Genomic DNA, 18,357 nt, shown 5'->3' on the forward strand with positions numbered 1-18,357 from the left:
AATTCATTGTGAATATTAATACTCTTCATATGGATAATGCAAAGGAATATCTTTCCCATCATATGATATCTTGTTTTCAGGAGCATGTTATTAATTCTCAAACCACATGTGCATATACCCCACAACAAAATGAAATTGTTGAAAGGAAGAATAAACATCTTTTACAAGTTACTCATGCTCTTCTTACTTGTATGTCTATTCATAAATCTTTTTTATCAGATGTTGTTCTTACAACCTGCTATTTTATTAATCGTGTAGGTTATTGTCAGGGAGTCACCCATTTAATATTTTTTGACATTCCACCCTATCTCTGAAATTCCATTGTGAGTCTTTGGGTGTGTCTGTTATGTTTATAACACTGATCCTCATAAAAATAAACTATGAAATCGAGTTGTCTAATGTACTTTCTTAAGATATTTGTCTTTGCAAAAGGGTATAAATGTTTTGATTCAATTTCTAAAAGGCATTGTCTCGATGGATGTTAAATTTGTTGAAGACACTTCACACTTTCCTGCCGAACAAGGGGCGCACAACTCTATGGTTCTTCTTGTTCCTGTACTTAAGTCTGATCAAATAGTGCATTTCTCTTCTAAACCTGATAATGTTAGATACAAGGTTGCTTATGATTCCATTAAGTCCAACTTGAAGGCATATAAAAGAAGGAATGTTTGTACTCCAATTATCTCTCAAGATATCTCGAAGCATGCTCCTTTGCTGACAAGTACTAACAGTGTTCCTACTGTTTGCCTATTTAAATTGATCCATATTTAGACTCTTCTTTGGATTTACTTGTTGCTGTTAAAAAAGCGAAAAGAATGTGTACTTATTATCCCATTCAACGTTTTATTTCCTATCACTCTGTTTCCTCACCACAGGTCTTTTGTTTCTACTCTTGAGTGTCCTTCCTCCATCATTCCTAAAAATCTTAATGAAGCACTTATTTATCCCTTGTGGCGTCAAGCTATGGAGGAGAATATGATAGCTCTTGAAAAGAATCATATATGAGAGATAACTCAGTTACCAACTGGGAAGAATCCTGTGGGTTGTTGTTGGGGGTATGCTTTCAAGTACAATCCTAATGTCAGTATTGCTCAACATAAAGCCCACCTTTGAGAGATATACACTGACTTTTTGAGAGGATTACACTAAGACATTTACTCCTGTTGCTAAGATGAACTCTATGTGGGTGATCATTTCTCTTGCTACCAATCTACATTGGCACCTACACCAATTAAATGTTAAGAATGCTTTTTTTAAATGGTGATTTGACAAAGGAGATCTATACACTTCCCCCTCATGGATTTGCTTGAAATGAGGAGAAAATGAAGGTACGTTGTCTTGACAAGGCAATATATGAATTGAAGCAGGCTCCTCGAGCCTGATTCGATAAGTTTAGTAGGGCCTTAATTCATATTGGATTCACTCCAACCATTTTGTATTTTGTAAGACGCATGTGCGGGGGACCATGATTATGAGTGTCTATATGGATGATATCCTTGTTACAGATGACGATGTAAATAGTATTTGAGTTGAAATTATATCTGAGCATGTGTTTGACATCAAAGATTTCGAACCGCTAAAATATTTTCTTCAAATTGAAGTCTCTCGTTCTAAGAAGGGAAGAAATTTGTCTCAACAAAAATATGTCAATGATTTGTTAACTTCACCTTGTAAACTCGATGTCAAACTACTTATTCTCCATTGGAAGTCAATAAGAAGCTCAAGTCATATGATGGGAAACTTCTTGATGATCCGTACATGTACCAACGCTTAGTTGGGAGCGGTGTTCACAATATCGATACTATCAGCCGATATTATCGGTATCGCAATCCAGTGATGCGAAACCCGTCAGAAGATACCACGAAATTTTTTATTGTACATAAATATCCAAAAAAAAATTAAGAGAGAGAGAGAGAGAGAGAAACTTTCAACAAGGTGGATTTCCGTACTTGTAAAAGAGAATGCGCTGATCAGAAGCTGCATTTGGTGGGCCATTCGAATCGAAGCGTGTTGTCCGTAGGTTAGTGCAAAGAAAATCTCTGATTCCCTTTTTTTTCATTCTTCGAATAGATTATTGCTTGAAAATGGAATTGATTTCAGAAGATAATGTGAAAAAAGCCGGAGAAATCCAGAGATTTGGGAGAAAAATTAGGGTTTTAGGGTTCCAGAAGGCCGAAACCCTCTCTGCTTCCAAAAATGGCTTCCAAGCCTTTTTTTTTATCACGCGCGGTCAAACACGGATTTCATGAGAAAGCCTTTCGTGCATGAAGTTTTTATGTTGGGATGCTAGGTGGGGTCCACTGTGATGTTTGTGAGAAATCTGCCACGTCCATCCGTTTCACGAGCTCATTTTAGGACATGCGAACAAAAATGAGGTGGATCCAAAACTCAAGTGGGCTGCACGAGAGGAAACAGTAGGGATTCAGTGACCATCGTTGAAACATTTTTATGGCCACAAAAGTTTCATATCAGGATAAGTTTTTCATGTTTTCACTTCATCCCAGTGAGAAAGACCTCATAAACAGTTTGGATGGCATATAAACATCAAGGTGGAGGCCAGGAAAGTTTCAACGGTGGGAAACTCTTTCCCTAATTTTCCCTCTCGTATGGCCCGCTTGAGTTTTGGATCCACCTCATTTTCAGTCACATGTCCTAAAATGAGCTCACAAAATGGATGGACGGCCCACTACCATCCCAGCGCAGGAACTTCCCGCAAAAGCCTTTTGCAGGAAATCCGCGTCTGACACGAATTGAGAGCCTTGGAGACGAACGGTCCTGTCAGGGGCTCTGTAGGGCCCACCATGATATATGTGTTTTATCCACACCGTCCATCCATTTTGATAGGTCATTTTAGAGTATAAGATATAAGGCTCAAGTGGACCACATGAAAGGAAGTCGCGGTGGCAATGCTATCCACCATTGAAGCTTTCCTAGGGCCCACCATGATGTTTATTTGCCATCCAATCTGTTCATAAGGTCTGATAGACCTGGATGAAGAGAAAATATAAATATTAGCTTAATCCAAAACTTTTGTAGCCCCCAAAAAAAATTTTCAATGGTGGCCATTTAATGACCACTTTTTTGTGTGGTGCAGTCCACCTCAGATTTGGATTTACATCATTTTTTGGCCCATTTCCTAAAATGATCTGTCAAAATGAATTGACGATGTAGATACACCATATTACGTCGAGGTGGCCGAACAGACAGGGTCACACCATATTACCTACATCCTCTGATGTGGTCCACTTGATCTCTGGATCTGCCCTATTTTTTTCTCAAGCTTTAAAATGATCCGAAAAAATGAATGGACAGCGTGGATACAATGCATGGGGCCCACACAATCTGCCTCGTTTTTTGAGCCAAGACCTATCAAAAAGTAAAGATGTCAACGTCAGGAATTGGAGAGCGGATTAGGTGAGACCTAATACTCACCCAAGACGGCGCGGCCCTTAATGCGGGGCCCACCTTAATGCATGTATTTTGTATCCATGTCGTTCATTCGTTTTTCCAAATCATTTTAGTGTATTATCTAAAAAACAAAGCACATCCAATTATCGGGTGGACCATACCAAAGGAAAAAGTGGTGATTGACTATTAATGGACCACAAAAGTTCTAGATCAATTTGATATTTGTTTTTTCCTTTCATCCAAGCTTATGTGAACTTATCAACAAATTGGATGGTAAATAAACACTATGAAAACATTAAGGTGAGCCCTAAGAAGGTTTTAAAGGTAGGGCCTTCAATCAATATTGTTTCCTATGGCATGGTCCACTTAATAATTGGATTTGATTCATTTTTGACATGGTTTCATAAATTAAGGTGGCAAAACAGATGGATGGTGTGGATATACATGTCTTAATACATTTATAAATGTTATGCATCATATTTAAATATAATTCAATCGGACAGCGCATAGCTTAGGACCCTATGCAAAGGAAACTTATTATATGCACTTCTTTTTTGAGATTTTATTATTTAAAAGAGTGTATTAAGGCCTTTTTTTAATAATCCCTGAAGTTTCATTGAAAATTTCAACTATTTTCCCAATGTTTCCCAAAAAGTGCGATAAACTAAGCGATACAAACGATACATCCCATGCAATAACCGATACGTATCTGTATCCGAAGGCGACAATACATTCCGCGATACCGATATTTTGAACATTGGTTGGGAAATTAATATATTCGACAATTACTCACCCAGATCTATCTCATGCAATGAGTTTAGTTAGTCAGTTCATGCATACTCCCCGTTCAAGTCATCTCGAAGCAGTTTGTCATATTTTAAGCTACATTAAATCATCTCTAGCACATGGCGTCTTATTTAACTATCATAATAATCTAGATGTTGAAAGATATTCTTATTTAATTTGGGCGGGTTCACCAAATGATAGACGATCTACAATAGGCTACTATACTTTTTTTTGCGGTAATTTAGTTGCCTAAAGGACCAAGAAGTGGACATTTGTTGCTCGGTTCACTGTTGAAGCAGAGTATTATGCTATGGAAAATATGTTATGTGAAATTATATGGTTGAAAAGCTTTGTTACTGAATTGGGATTTCCTATGAAGACTCATATACCGATATATTGCGACAATCAAGCTACAATTCACATAGCTTTTGATCCAATTTTTCTTGAGAGAACAAAACATTTTGAAGCTAGTTGCCAATTTATTTGTGAGAAGGTTGTTATTGGCATTATTTCCACTCCTTTGTTCCATCTTCTACATAATTGATGGATATCTTCACTGAGGCTCTTACTGTGGAAGTTGGACGATATGTTCTTGGCAAGCTCGGCATGATTGATATTTATGCCTCAACTTGAGGGGGAGTGTAGGTGTGTGCATGTGTGGGCCTGTGTGCAGCCTTACTAGGCCTATGACTATGGGACTTTAGTTCTTGGTTTTTTTAGGCTTTAGCAGTTTATTTCTTATTTCCTTATTTGCCCTTTCTTCTCTCTTTAGTCTCTCTTTTGTCTTAAGGGCATATATGTAATTGTAACACTTATTATAAATAAGGGTTGGGCGTCCAAACCTAAGCACTCTTTTCTTCTCTCTCGAATTCTTTTCTTTTCTGACAATTTCCATCACATCTTCGTTGGCATTGCCATCATCCTAATTTATGTTGATGATACAATCATTTCTGAGAATGATTCTGTCGTAACTAGCACTCCAGAATCTCAAACATGTTCTTTATGCATAATTTTCAATGGACTTGAGCAACTCACATTACTTTCTTGGTACTGAAACCTCTTGGATTAATAATAGCATGCATTTTCATTAACGAAAATATATTACAGAGCTTCTGAACAAATTTGGCATGCATAATTGTTAACAAGTGAATCCACCCATAGTTCTTAACAAGCCCCTCGCTTTGTAATTCATTCACATTTCACCGTACAATTGGCCCGCTTCATTATGTGGGCTTCACTCGGCTAGGCTTCGCCATCACCCGTTAATCAAGGTCTAGCAGTTCCTTTCATGCTCCTAGGGAGCCTTGTCTTCAAGCAGCCAAAGGCATTTTGGATCACATTTTCCATTGAATCATGGATTTTACTTTTCCATCCTACCTGCAGCATCTTTTTCTCTGTCAGCTTCACAAATTCCAATGAGATTGGTGATTTTGATACTTGTCATTCTGCCAATTGTTTGTCACTGTGCAAGCAGCAATCCAATTTCCTGCTCAACATACTCTTTCTCATTCCAATGCCAAAGCAAAATAACATGACAAGGTTGTGGCAACTGCCAAGATCACTTGACTATGTCATTTACTTAATGAACTTGGTTATTATCTAGCCTCATGATCACTCCAGGAACAGTCAAAGTGACGTGAAGATGAAAACATAACTTTATTGAGGGAGAAAATAGAGCTTGGTGAAACTCGTCCAGTATATGTATCTACCATGCAGCAAGTAGTAGATATTTACACCATAGGAATATCTAGTCCAAGACACTAGCTTCTTTCTACCAAGTTTTCATTACTTGCTTGGAGTACTCAACTTGGGGAATCTAAAGGAAAAAAAGATGGGTAATCATTTTGTCTTTCATTTTCTTAAAATTTCTCTTGGTTATTTCACTTTTTGTCTTTGTAACTAACCAAGCACATCTTGGTCGCTCTATGTCCCTCTTGTGCTTTATATATGAGACACCCTACCCTAATCTAATACAGTGAGAAAAGTTCTCTCCATCACTATAGTTTCTTCTTTACAACCTCTATTGATTACATAACCTAGTCGAAATAAGTTTCCAAAAAGGAAACAAACTTACCTCATCAAAAAGAAATAAAAGCTTATCCAACTAAACTTCTTTGACACGCAGCAAAACACTTTTTGACTAAAACCCATTATTCTCATCTTCATGATCAATGACACATTTGATAGATAACTTGATAAGCTTTCAAATGATACCCAATTTGATCCCAATGCAAGGTTTATAGAGTATCGTCCGAAACTGGTATATATCCCCCAATATCAAACAATTTCATCCATCGGCGATATGGCTGTATTGTACCAATATGGAGCAATATGGAGCGATAAAAACCAGTTACGGTGGTGATCAATATGGTACACAGGAACCAATTTTTAAACCCTTTTCCAACGTCATTTGGAACTACAAGTGTTCAAAATAACTACAAACTAAAGGAAGTCCATCTAATCCCTATTTGATATCATCATCATGACCATACCCTTCTCCTAACTATTTGGGGTCAGTTTACTGTATCCTCTCATAATGGTTTGGCAAAAGTTTGACGAGCGGCATTCTACCTAACATCAACCATCCTCCTTTACCTAGGCCGGGGACAAATTGGCAATCGCAACAAGGTTTACTCCATCCCAATCTCCATTTTAGCATTAAAGAAGAAGAAGAAGAAGATAAAGAAGAAAAAAAAATTACAATATATCTAAGAGAGAATGGAGAAATGATGGAATATGTGAGAGGAGGTCAAGTAGCTCCATATGCACCTTTACACACAATATATGCCAAACTTGAAAGTTTCTGGGACATCTGAAGTGCATAAGTTGGTGTGAATGCATGAAAAGAACGTGATGGTTAACTTCACCAAGCAAGCCACAATCCACAAGCATATGTTGAATGTGGATTATCACGAGATTTTTTAAGCCTGGCCCAACTAATGAGTAGGTCATCCTGTTTTTTTTATTGCATATGTTCATCACTCATAGAGAGGCTGCCTTAAGCTCCACTTAGAAGCCCTACAAAATTGCTAGGTTGGCACATATGCTACGTGGAGAAGTCCATGCGGAGAGGGTGCATGTGGGGCAAGACAAACTCATGAGTAAGTAGGAGGGTAACAAGTAACCTCATACTTTTTTAGCTCATAAGTGCAAACATATATGGCTACCATTATCTAACTACTAGTAGAGTTGGCACCTGCTAGAGGAAACGATGTGCAAATGGTTGGAGAGAGGAGAGGTGAAGTAGTTGTAAAAATTTGGTTTCTTTACATGCTATCCTCTGATAGTTCACCACAACCATACACATGGCATTGTTTTACAGCAATCCAAGCCATCCAAATATCAGACTCAGGTTTGGATGGGGCGCAACCTAAATATTACATTGAGAACATGATATTTACTATCTGATCTTGCCCTTGCAATTTACTACTAACCATCCATTCAAAAGCCACCAATTGGATGGTTAGAACTGCACTGATTGCAAATGATTTTACAGATAAGCTCCATCTACAATGTGGCCCACAACTTGGCTGGTGTAGATATAGCCGTACGTAAAACCCACCAATATTTTTAAAACTATGGTTAATCACGGTAGGAATCTAGCCCTGTTTTTCTGAATAGAGATGCAAATTCGTCTAGCACACGGCCTAATCTTTAATTAGATTTAAAATCCTTCAGAATCCCTTTTAACCTGTTTGGATGCCTGTAACTTTTTTAAGTTGTAAGAAAGTTACATGTTACTTACTAGGTGTAAGTAAGTTACAGGTAATTCTGTTTGGATGTAAGTTGTAACTAAGTCTAACATGTGATTGAAACAAAAGAAGAAAACAAATCGACCCAAGAAATTGAATCCAAGATCTTTAAATGATGTTATCACTATAAAATGGATCAAAATACAAATTCAGGAGCCCTCAATGATAATTGCTTTGGCCTTCTACGGTTTCAAGTAAGCCATGAAGGCCTATGTGACATGTTGTGTGGGCCCACTATGATGTATTTGTTTCATCCACACCATCTATCCATTATTCCAGATCATTTTAAGTCATCAGCCCAAAAATAAGGTACATCAAAATTTCGGGTGGACCACATCACTGGAAACAATGTTGATTGAACACCCACCATTAAAAACTTTTGGTGGGCCACCAATGTTTTTGATCAAACTGATATTTGTTTTGTTCCCTTCATCCAGGTCTTTATGACCTAATCAACAGCTCGGATGTGAAACAAACATTACAGTGGGCCCTAGTAGTTTTTTAATGGTGGACTTTCAATCATTATTGTTTTCGGTAGTGTGGTCCACCTGAGATTTAGATATCCCTTGTTTTTGGAATCAAGCCCTAAAACGATCCAAAAGAATGGATGGACGGCATGGATAAAACAAATACAATATGGTGGGCCCCACAGATCATCTGCATTATCCACGCCACCTCACCAAGCTGCGTCCGTCAACGCAGAGGCTGAGAAAGGGGTTTCCTACCTTGCGGAAGCTCGATGGGAGAGGGAGAAGTAGACTGAGAGAGGGAGAAGGAGACTTGAGAGAGGGAAACGGAGGCTGAGAGAGGGAAATGCAGGTGCGATTCTTCCCAACGATCTTCATTTCAAAAGTTTCAACCATTACCTGTATCAAAGATACAGGTAACTTGAAAAACGACTCAAGCGCCTGTAAGATTTTCGCCACTTTATCCTGTAAGAAAGTCACAGGTTGAGAGAAAGTTACCTGTGACTTTCCTCCCCCAAACACAAACTGTAACAAAGTCACCTGTAACTTTGTTAAATTTTAGAAAAGTTACAGGCATCCAAACAGGCCCAGCAAATGGAGAATCTAATTGCCACGAAAACCATGCCCACGGCTACTCGTGTTATACGTAATAGAGATAACCGAATTCCCTCAAGCTAAAGAAGACGTGATCTTCTGAAAATTAGCAATTGCACTTCCACATACCAAACACAAGCAAACGAGATGAACAGTGGTGGAGAAATTAGGCAACGAAAACCCATTTCAACAGAAAAATTCAAGGAGAAGAAGGGCATCAACGACGGGCACCGATCAGAAAGTAGCTGGAAGTAAACAAATTAAAAAGAGGCCGAATGAACGAGGTGAACGATGGTGATGAACATACCTCCTCTCCTTTGTTCTGAGGGACGATTCGGAGGCCATCCTTGTTAACGAGGAGATCGCCGTCCTTGAATGTGCCGCTTTGAGTCCTAGAAGGGTTAGAGAGGATGAATTTTCAAGAGAAAGAAAAATCAAAGGAAAGAGAGAGAGAGAGAGAGAGAGAGAGAGAGAGAGAGAGAAGCAGACAGGAATTTGGCGAAGGAGATTTCATCTGGAGGAGGAAGATGGAGCTTGAGCTTGTTGATGTTGGAGCGTGGACCGCTTTTCATGGCTTCCTCTACCTTCCACATCAATCGCCGCGGGACATGGAAATTAGGTGTTCCACCGGTTGTAGCACTGTAAGTCCGAAATGGTGGAGAGGGAAAGAGGGGTGGAAAGGAGAGGGGAGGAAAAGTACCTCGCGTCTTCCTACCTACCCAGTTCACTTTCACACTAACGTGTGAGAAATGACTTAACTGCATGAAATACACACCGTCCATCGCGTACACCACTCATCCTTATGGCTTGATTCCAAAATTCAGGATGATTCAAGACTCAAATGGGCCACCGCAATCCTTCACGTGGTGTGGCCCACCTGAGTTTTGGAGTACTGTTAATTTTCGGTAATTCGTTTGTTATGAAGGGACGCATTCGATGAATGGATTGGATGGTTATAAACACCAGGGTGGGTCCTACGCAAAATTAAGGGTGGGCATCCCAGCTACTCCTGTTGGGTGGCCCACATCATGATTCAACATAATTATTACCCCATGGCGGGGATTGTCCCCTGTTGCCATGGGGCAAGATTAATGTCATGCTTTGTTGGTAACATGGTGGTACATTGAATGGATATATCCACTATCATTTAAAATTATTGAGAATAACACACGTGTTATATCTACATTGTTCATTAGATTTGTAACCTTATTTTATGACATGGGCTTAAAAATGAGGTAAATCCAAAACTTATGTAACCCCAAAGAAGTTTTCAACAGTAAGTATTCAATCCCTGTTGCTTTCTATAGTAGGGTCCACTTGAGCTTTAGATTTACCTTATTTTTTGGGTCATGCACTACAATAATCTCAAAAAATGGGTGGACAGTGTGGATATAACCCACACATTATAGTGGGACCTACATAACTTGCTAACATTGAGTAAATTTAGCACGGGACCTAATGCAATTCCAATAAATTCTAATTCTAAGCTTTTCCATCCCACCCCACCTAATTCCTTCTAATCTCACCGCCCAAACACGGCCTTAGGTCACCTTGGTAGGTGGTGGTGAGAGGGAAAGGGACTGAATACGTCTACGACATCAGTTATGTTCAGTGCATAATATATATATATATATATATATATATATATATATATATATATATATATATATATATATATATATATATATAGTGATGCTCCCCTGCGCACCTATGCACGTGCGTACCTTTTCACACGTGTCATGGGTGTCTAATCTAAACGGTCCACGTGATGCGGAATCCCATGAAACCTTACGTAGGAAATTTTCACCCTAATCTAAAATTCTGATGAGCCATAGCAAAGAGAAATGCAAATCAAGGGAGGAAATTGTTTTAATATTTCATGGCCCATCAAAGTTCTAAATCAAAGTAAAACTTGCTCCTCGGGGGTTTTACGAGGTGGTGCTTCACATGAACAGTTCAGATTTTGGATCCATATCACATATGATGGGTTCTCAAAAAAGTTCGGATGTAATAGGTATGAACTGGTTTGCAGGTGAGCGTTCCTGTGTGTGTATATATATATATATAATTTTCTCCGTCCGTAAGATGAGAACCATTATTTAGACGGTACATATAGAAGAGATCGATTAAAATTTCATATGGACCACACCAATAGGAACAATATATTATTGCTACCAAAACTACCAAGTTCATACAGTATGGCCCGCATGACTTTTGTTCCTTACCTTCATCCTGGTGATTTTAATCTGACTAACGGTTTTGATGAATGATGCACAGCATGGTGGCCCCACACACTACATTATGTTTGGCATTCCATCCCCATTGTTCCATGAGGTGTAGCCGGTATGTGTTGTGGATATGGCTTATTTTTGGCCTTAGCACCTAAAAACTATCTTAAAACCTGATAGACGGATTGGATTTTACGTATATAAAATAATGGACCCCACAGACTTGGGTGCTCTACGTATTACGTAGAGATGGTGTTGTACAGGATTCCAGTCAATGGAAAAAGGTGATCGAAAACGTCTGCTTGAGTACGTGTAGTGACGTGTGACCGTGACTATTGGCTGATCGTGGATGGAGAACTTCACGTGGATTAGATCCACCCCGTCCATCAGGTTCGCCACCTATCTTCTGGCGGGGAACCAAAAACAGTCAGGCCGATTCAAAGATCAGGTGGGGTAAAACATGTGGAACAGTTTAGATGGGAAGTCCCACTATTAAAATCGACTTATTGTGTGTGGGGTCCACAATGGTTTATGAATGACATCAAAACCACTCATCTGACGCATCACACAAGGATGAATGGATGTACTGAAGAGAATGATATTTTAAGATTCGCGTCGGCCACATTATGTGAATGTATGGCTTTTTAGGCATGATTTTACTCCCAATGTTGTGGCCAACTTAAGCTTTCAATTGAACTGAATTTTAGAGCTATAGTGGAAAATGTGGCAATGAACCTGATGAACGGATTGGATTTGATGCGCATTCTCCCCCCAACTGTTGTTCGGTTAGCTGCAGGCACGCTAATCAAGCTAGTTCGGTCCACATGGGTGTGTGGGTGGGATAGAGCGAGGATGGGATGAATCTAATAATAGCTCTCGTATACTGCCTTCAGTGGGAGCGGATTCGGTCAGGCCGTGATGTGGGGCCCACTTTGATGCATATGTTATATATCTATCTCCATCCATCCGTCTTTCTAGCTTATTTTAGGTCATAAAACGGAAATTGTAGCAGATCCAAATCTCAAATGGACTATACATAAGAAACCGTGGTGATTAAATGCCCACCATTAAGAACTATGGACCATTCATAAGAAACCATGGTGATTAAATGCCCACCATTAAGAACTTTTTATGGGCCACAAAAGTTTGGCTCGAAATCACAAAAAACTCATGAGCAATACTCAGCTTTTGTGGTTGTACAAATGTTTCAACAGTCGTCATTGAATCTCCATTGTTTTTCCTCTTGTTTGGCTTAAATTAGTTTCAGATTTACCTAATCTTCGGTCACATGTCCTATTATACTCTCACGAAAAGGATAGATGATGGATTTATCCCAAATATCACAGTGGGCCTCACATGGCATCCACAGGAACATCCTATAAATGACTTTGGCAAGAAACTCGTATACAAAAACATACATCATGGTGGCCCCACGGAGGGACGCAGATTTCCTGTGAAAGCATTTAATACAGAAAGCGCCGAGATGTTTCTTTTTTCACCTCATTTAAGGATAGGGGACTGAAAATCAGGTGGATCCAAGACTCAAGTCAGCTTCACGAGAGATTCATGACCACCGTTTAAACATTCGTACGGCCACAATAGTCCCGTAAGCCAAGCTTTTTTGTGTTTTCACTTTACCCAAGTGAGAACAAACTTATAAACGGTTTGGATGTCATATAAACATCAAGGTGGAGCCTAGGAAGGTTTCGACGGTAGTAAACTCTTTCTCCAATTTTCACTCTCGTACGGCTGCCTTTAGTTTTGGATTCACACGAGTTTTTGTCTAATATGATATGAAAAAATGGATTTACGGCTTGAATTTTTCAGAAGTATTATGTTAGGCCCCACCTGCAGAAGTATCATGCCAGGCCCCCACCTAGCATCCAGTGCAGGAACTTCCTGCGGAAGCTACGGCGTTCCCACGTGTCACGGCCGGTAGCGGTTCTTCTGAGCGAAAGGGTTTAGGGTTTTCTTATCGTGGAAATTTCTTTTCCGCGTGGACGATTCTCCGTGAAAGCATAACATGAACGTCGTCATCACGGGATAGTGTGCACCGCGAGTTCAAACGGATAACCTGCTCTTTGTACAATACCTCTTCGGAAGAAGAAATATGAATTCCTTTTCTTTTTATCTTCTTTTAAGAAAAAAAAAATAATAAGGGAGTTATTAGATACACTTGTTGTGTATGTTGCTTGATGCACAGTCATGTCACACGTATTAATTCAAATAAAATGGACCAAATTATGGACCTGGCTGTTGACGTTCCACTTATCCCAATGGTTAAACAATTTGAGAATATTTTCTTAGATACTTTGTTCGTTGAAATAGAGTAGTTTAATATTTTCATTTTAGACTTATAAGTCTTTTGGACCATTAGATTGACTTGATGGACCTTGACTTCTTTTTTTCTTTTCTCTTTTACACGCACCCACACCACACGCATTCACATACGACTTATATTACATGGTCACTCAATCCCATAATTAGTTGAAACAATTTATCTACCACTGAGCCATTGAGCTGGACCCATGGACCTGGACCTAATAACACTTATAAGTCTTTTCAGATGGTTCAATTCATGAAGTATTCCTCTCCAATTGCCCGGCATACACTAGAGGAGCTGCAATGTACTCTACTTCTGCAATGGAGTGTGTTATTGTCTGATGTTTCTTCAACAGCCAGGAGAGCACTTCCAAACAAATATGCATTGTATAATTTCTCTTCTCACCATCACCCTTCGACTCAATGCATGTGTATTGGGCAATTAATGAATTTATAAGAGGCATATATAATATATCATGATTTTAAGTACCTTTAGTATGTCGGGGGACCGTGGAAGCACACAAAGATGAATCATGTAGAGTAATCCAATCACATCAAGCAAACAAAATGCAAACATAGTGGATTTAATATGGAAAAACCCTTGCAGGAAAAAACCATGGCACAAAGCGATAGTAAACACTATAGAAGCAGAAAATTACAAAAGAAAAGAGATTACCCAATTCGAATAACCTCGAATTAATCCCCAAGCCACACCCTTGAAACTCTTAGAATGAAATTGAAATCTCTATATATCTCACAATCTCGATTACACCCAAATATATAGCCTTTAGAAGAGTTTCAATCAAAATCGGAAACAAATCCCGCATGTTCGCAACTTCGCGCATCTGTTCGATGATACCTTCAATGAAACTTCGATGTCATCGAACTTAACCTTTGATGTCATCGAACTCACTTCGATATCATCGAAACACCATTAAAACTGTCCAGAGACAAAATATGGAATTCTGGAAATTCTTAATTGTATCAACCCATCTTCAATAACATCGAACTTGACCTTCGATGTCATCAAACACTCCTTAATGTCATCATAATGACACCCAATATGTCCAGCAACCTATTAGAGAAAATCCAAAAAAAACTCAATGACATCAAACTTGTCATCGACAGAGTGTTGAATTTATAAATTTTAAGACATCTATAAAACAACAATCTTCACCATTTCTTAAATCATCAAACGTGTAGTTTCTTATCTTCTTCTCTTATTTCTGCCTTGCATCATAGTTTCATCATCGCTTCTCGTGCACACTCCGTCCTTCTTTTACGCATTTTCCAAGCCTAAAGAAGTCGCACAAAACTTGAACTTCTCTACAGAAAATACCTCAGTGAGCATATCTATCGAATTCATGTTGGTGTGAATCTTCTCCAGAGTTACGTCTCCTTATTTAAGCACATGTCGAATAAAATGATAAAGAATATTAATGTGTTTAGTACATGAGTGATAAACAAAATTTTTAGAGAAACCGATAGCGCTGTCGCTGTCACAATTAATCGGCACGACCTTCTATTGAAGCCCCAACTAATTTATCATGCCTCTCAACCAAACACCTTCCTTAAATGCCTTTATCATTGTCATATACTTAGCTTCTGTTATAGAAAGAGCCACAACCGACAGAAGCTTCGACATCTAAATAATTGATCCACCCACTAGCACAAATAAGTAACCTGAAGTCAACTTTCTGGAATCACTACTGCCTACGTAATCTGAATCCCCATACCCAACCAATTTTACCCCTGTTTTCTTAAAAGTTAAGACGTAATCCTTTGTACCTCAAATGTATCAAAATAGTCATTTCATCGCTTCCCAGTATTGCTTGCCGGGATTTGACAAGTATTTGCTCACAACACCAACTACCTGTGAAATATTTGGTCTCGTATAGACCATGTCACACATTAAACTGCCCAGACATTCGAATAAGACATAAGAGACATATCATATTTTCTTCATTTAATTTATGACATTATTTTGAAGAAAGCTTTAAGCGAGCCACGAGGGGATTGCTAACTAGTTTTGCCTTATCTATCCCATATTTGATCAACACTTTTTCAAGGTATTATGCTTAAGATGATCAAAGCCTACTTTTCTTGTATCTATGAATATCTATGTCGAGAACCCTCTTTGCAGCCCCTAGATCTTTCATTTCGAATGTCCCTGATAACTAAGTCTTCAGTATATCGATTTCAGACATGTTATAACTGGCAATCAACATGTCATCAATATACAATACTAGAATGATGAACTTGTCATAACTCAGTATTTTATAATAGACATGGTGATCGTATTCACTCCTAGTAAATTCCTGCCTCAATATGAAAGAATCAAATTTTTTATACCACTGCCTAGACGACTATTAGGACGCATAACGACCTCATTAACATGTAAACATTGTTCTTCCCCACTTTAACTTCATGGCCTTCTAGTTGTTTTATGTAAATCTATTTTTTCAATTCCCTGTATAAGAATGCAGTCTTCATATCCATCTATTCCAGCTCGAGATCGTATTGGTCAACCAGTGCCAACACGAATCTGATAGACACTTACTTTACAATCGGCGTGAATATCTCTGTGAAGTCAATTCCTTCTCCCTAAATGTAACCCTTTACTACTAACATTGCCTTGTATCCATCATGTTTCTTCTTAAATATCCACTTGCACTCAATCTCTTTTTTGGCCCACTAGAAGCTTCACTAGCTCTCATGTCTCGTTCTTATACAAGAAGTCCATCTCATCGTCTATTGTCGCCTTTCACTTTTCTGCATCAAGCTCATCAAGGGCCTTGTGAAGAGTATATGGATCCTCTTCGTATGTAATAAGGACATATGTGATATTAAAGTCGTCCTTATATCTCGCTGGTAACCTGCGATCTCGCTACAGATTCATTCTTGCAAAATAAGGAGCCTCGGTCGAATTTAACGTCATAGCAAGTGATGATTTTATGTGTGACCTTGTCATATAATCTATAACATTTCACACTTACACCATAGCCAACAAAGATATACTTTTTTGCTCTTTGATCCCGCTTATTTCCCTCAATTGATGGTACATGAGAGTAAGCCTCACAACCAAATGTACGCAATCAAGAGTAGTCTATTTTTGACAACCCCATATTTCTTCTAGAATTTTACATTCAATAGCATAGAAGGAGACCAATTCACAGAATAGTAAGCCATTTTAACGGGCTCAATCCATAGGTCCTTGCCCAACCCATCATTACTAATTATGCATCAGGCTCTCTCCAAGAGACCCGATTCCTCTACTCAGCTACACCATTTTTCTCGGGCGTGTGGCGCACTGTGTTGTGCCTAACGATCCCTTCGTCCTTACAAAATTGATTAAATTTAGTGGAGGTAAATTCACCATCGTTATCAATTCTTAAAACTTTCACCTTTTGTCCTGTCTGTTTTAATTGTTCTTCTTCATGGATTTGTGAAAGTACGGGTTTTGTTTTTAATACAGGTAGAAGAATCTATATAACTTGTTTTAAGTGTGATTAAGGCTTAATAACAATTTTAAAGAGAGAAAGCAAGGGCGGAACTTCAACCACATTCTTCGTCATTTTTTTCTAGTTTAGGTTTTTTATGTTTTTTCTTTAAGATTAGTTTTAATTAGCAAAATGGTTGGCTAATTTCTTAGTTAAGGCTAAGGGGTAAATATTTTGATGAATTCTTAATGTTTAGTTTGTTTTAATTTAATATTAATGATTTGAATGATGAATTTTAATTAATTTGATTGATTATTAGTTTGGTGAAAGTTATTGATCTATAAAATCCCTTGATCTATTGTTAACTATACGTACAATAGATGTTTGGAATTCCTTGTAATAAATTGCTTAGTTTTTCATGATTAGATCAATCAATTGAGATTTATATTTATTGGGAATTATAAATTGATTTAATTGGTTCATCTTTTGATTGGGACAAATCCTTATTTGATTCCAATAGAGTCATAAGGTGGAATTAATAAATTAAACATTATGGATTGATTAAAAGGAGATTTCTGAAGCCTTAGGTTTCTTTTATTATTATTTTACACAATTCAATTCCCTATAGGGAAAATCAGAATCCTTCTCTTCATTCTAGTAGTTTTGTTTTTATTCTCAGTCCCTGTAGATCAATCTTGGATTCATTGAGTACTTTACTACGCTACGTGCACTTGGGTGTACAATCTTAAAGTTATAGCACCCAGTAGTCAGATCCTCCTGCAACCGGAATTTCTTTCCATTCGCAATCTCTCCTTCCAAATCCAGACTAACAAACTCCCCCTAATGGGAGTAACAACCAGATCCAACATCTTTTAAGTGAGAGTCATAGGAGTGTCGACTAGGTTGACTACTATGAAGGGAAGACAGTGCACGCACCACAGGGGGCAAACCCCTTCCAGTCAGACCCCTTTGAAATTAATAGGTTAAGGAAATATTTTGAAGAACAACTTAGGGCCATGAAAAGTGAACTTCAGAAGTAACATGGAGTGAATCTTCTGTCCACAAAATTCAGGGATCTTTGCCTCTTCCTGGATGCCAAGGTGCCTCAGAACTTCGAATTACCAAAATTCAAATGATACAATGGTGTAAGATGCCTCAAAGCCCACCTTAAAGCATTCTGTGGAGAACTCGATATTATGGCAGGAGATGATGGAGTGTTAATTCATTTATTTCAAAAGTCCCCTAAGGATGACGCACTAGATTGGTACACATTAATTGATTACCACCAGAACAAAACTTGAAACAACTTACCCAAGAATTTGTAGATTGCTTTGTGTACAATTTAAATATAGCACCTAGA

The 18,357-nt window shown here is 38.4% G+C and overlaps 1 protein-coding gene across 2 annotated transcripts in view; it reads right to left on the reverse strand.

The window, feature by feature from the left end:
• The window catches only part of LOC131233795 (mitogen-activated protein kinase kinase 2-like), a 48,477-nt gene extending 38,673 nt beyond the window's left edge, over positions 1-9,804 (reverse strand). For both annotated transcript variants that reach the window (XM_058230590.1, XM_058230592.1), the window contains exons 1-2: positions 9,497-9,804; positions 9,315-9,399 (exon numbers count right to left, since the gene is read on the reverse strand). In XM_058230590.1, coding sequence (XP_058086573.1) covers positions 9,315-9,399; positions 9,497-9,789 — 378 coding nt within the window. In that variant the 5' untranslated portion in view covers positions 9,790-9,804. The remainder of the gene's footprint in view (positions 1-9,314; positions 9,400-9,496) is intronic.
• Positions 9,805-18,357: the final 8,553 nt, after the last annotated feature.

Source organism: Magnolia sinica, chromosome 18, assembly GCF_029962835.1.
Source record: "Magnolia sinica isolate HGM2019 chromosome 18, MsV1, whole genome shotgun sequence".
Lineage (NCBI taxonomy): Eukaryota > Viridiplantae > Streptophyta > Magnoliopsida > Magnoliales > Magnoliaceae > Magnolia > Magnolia sinica.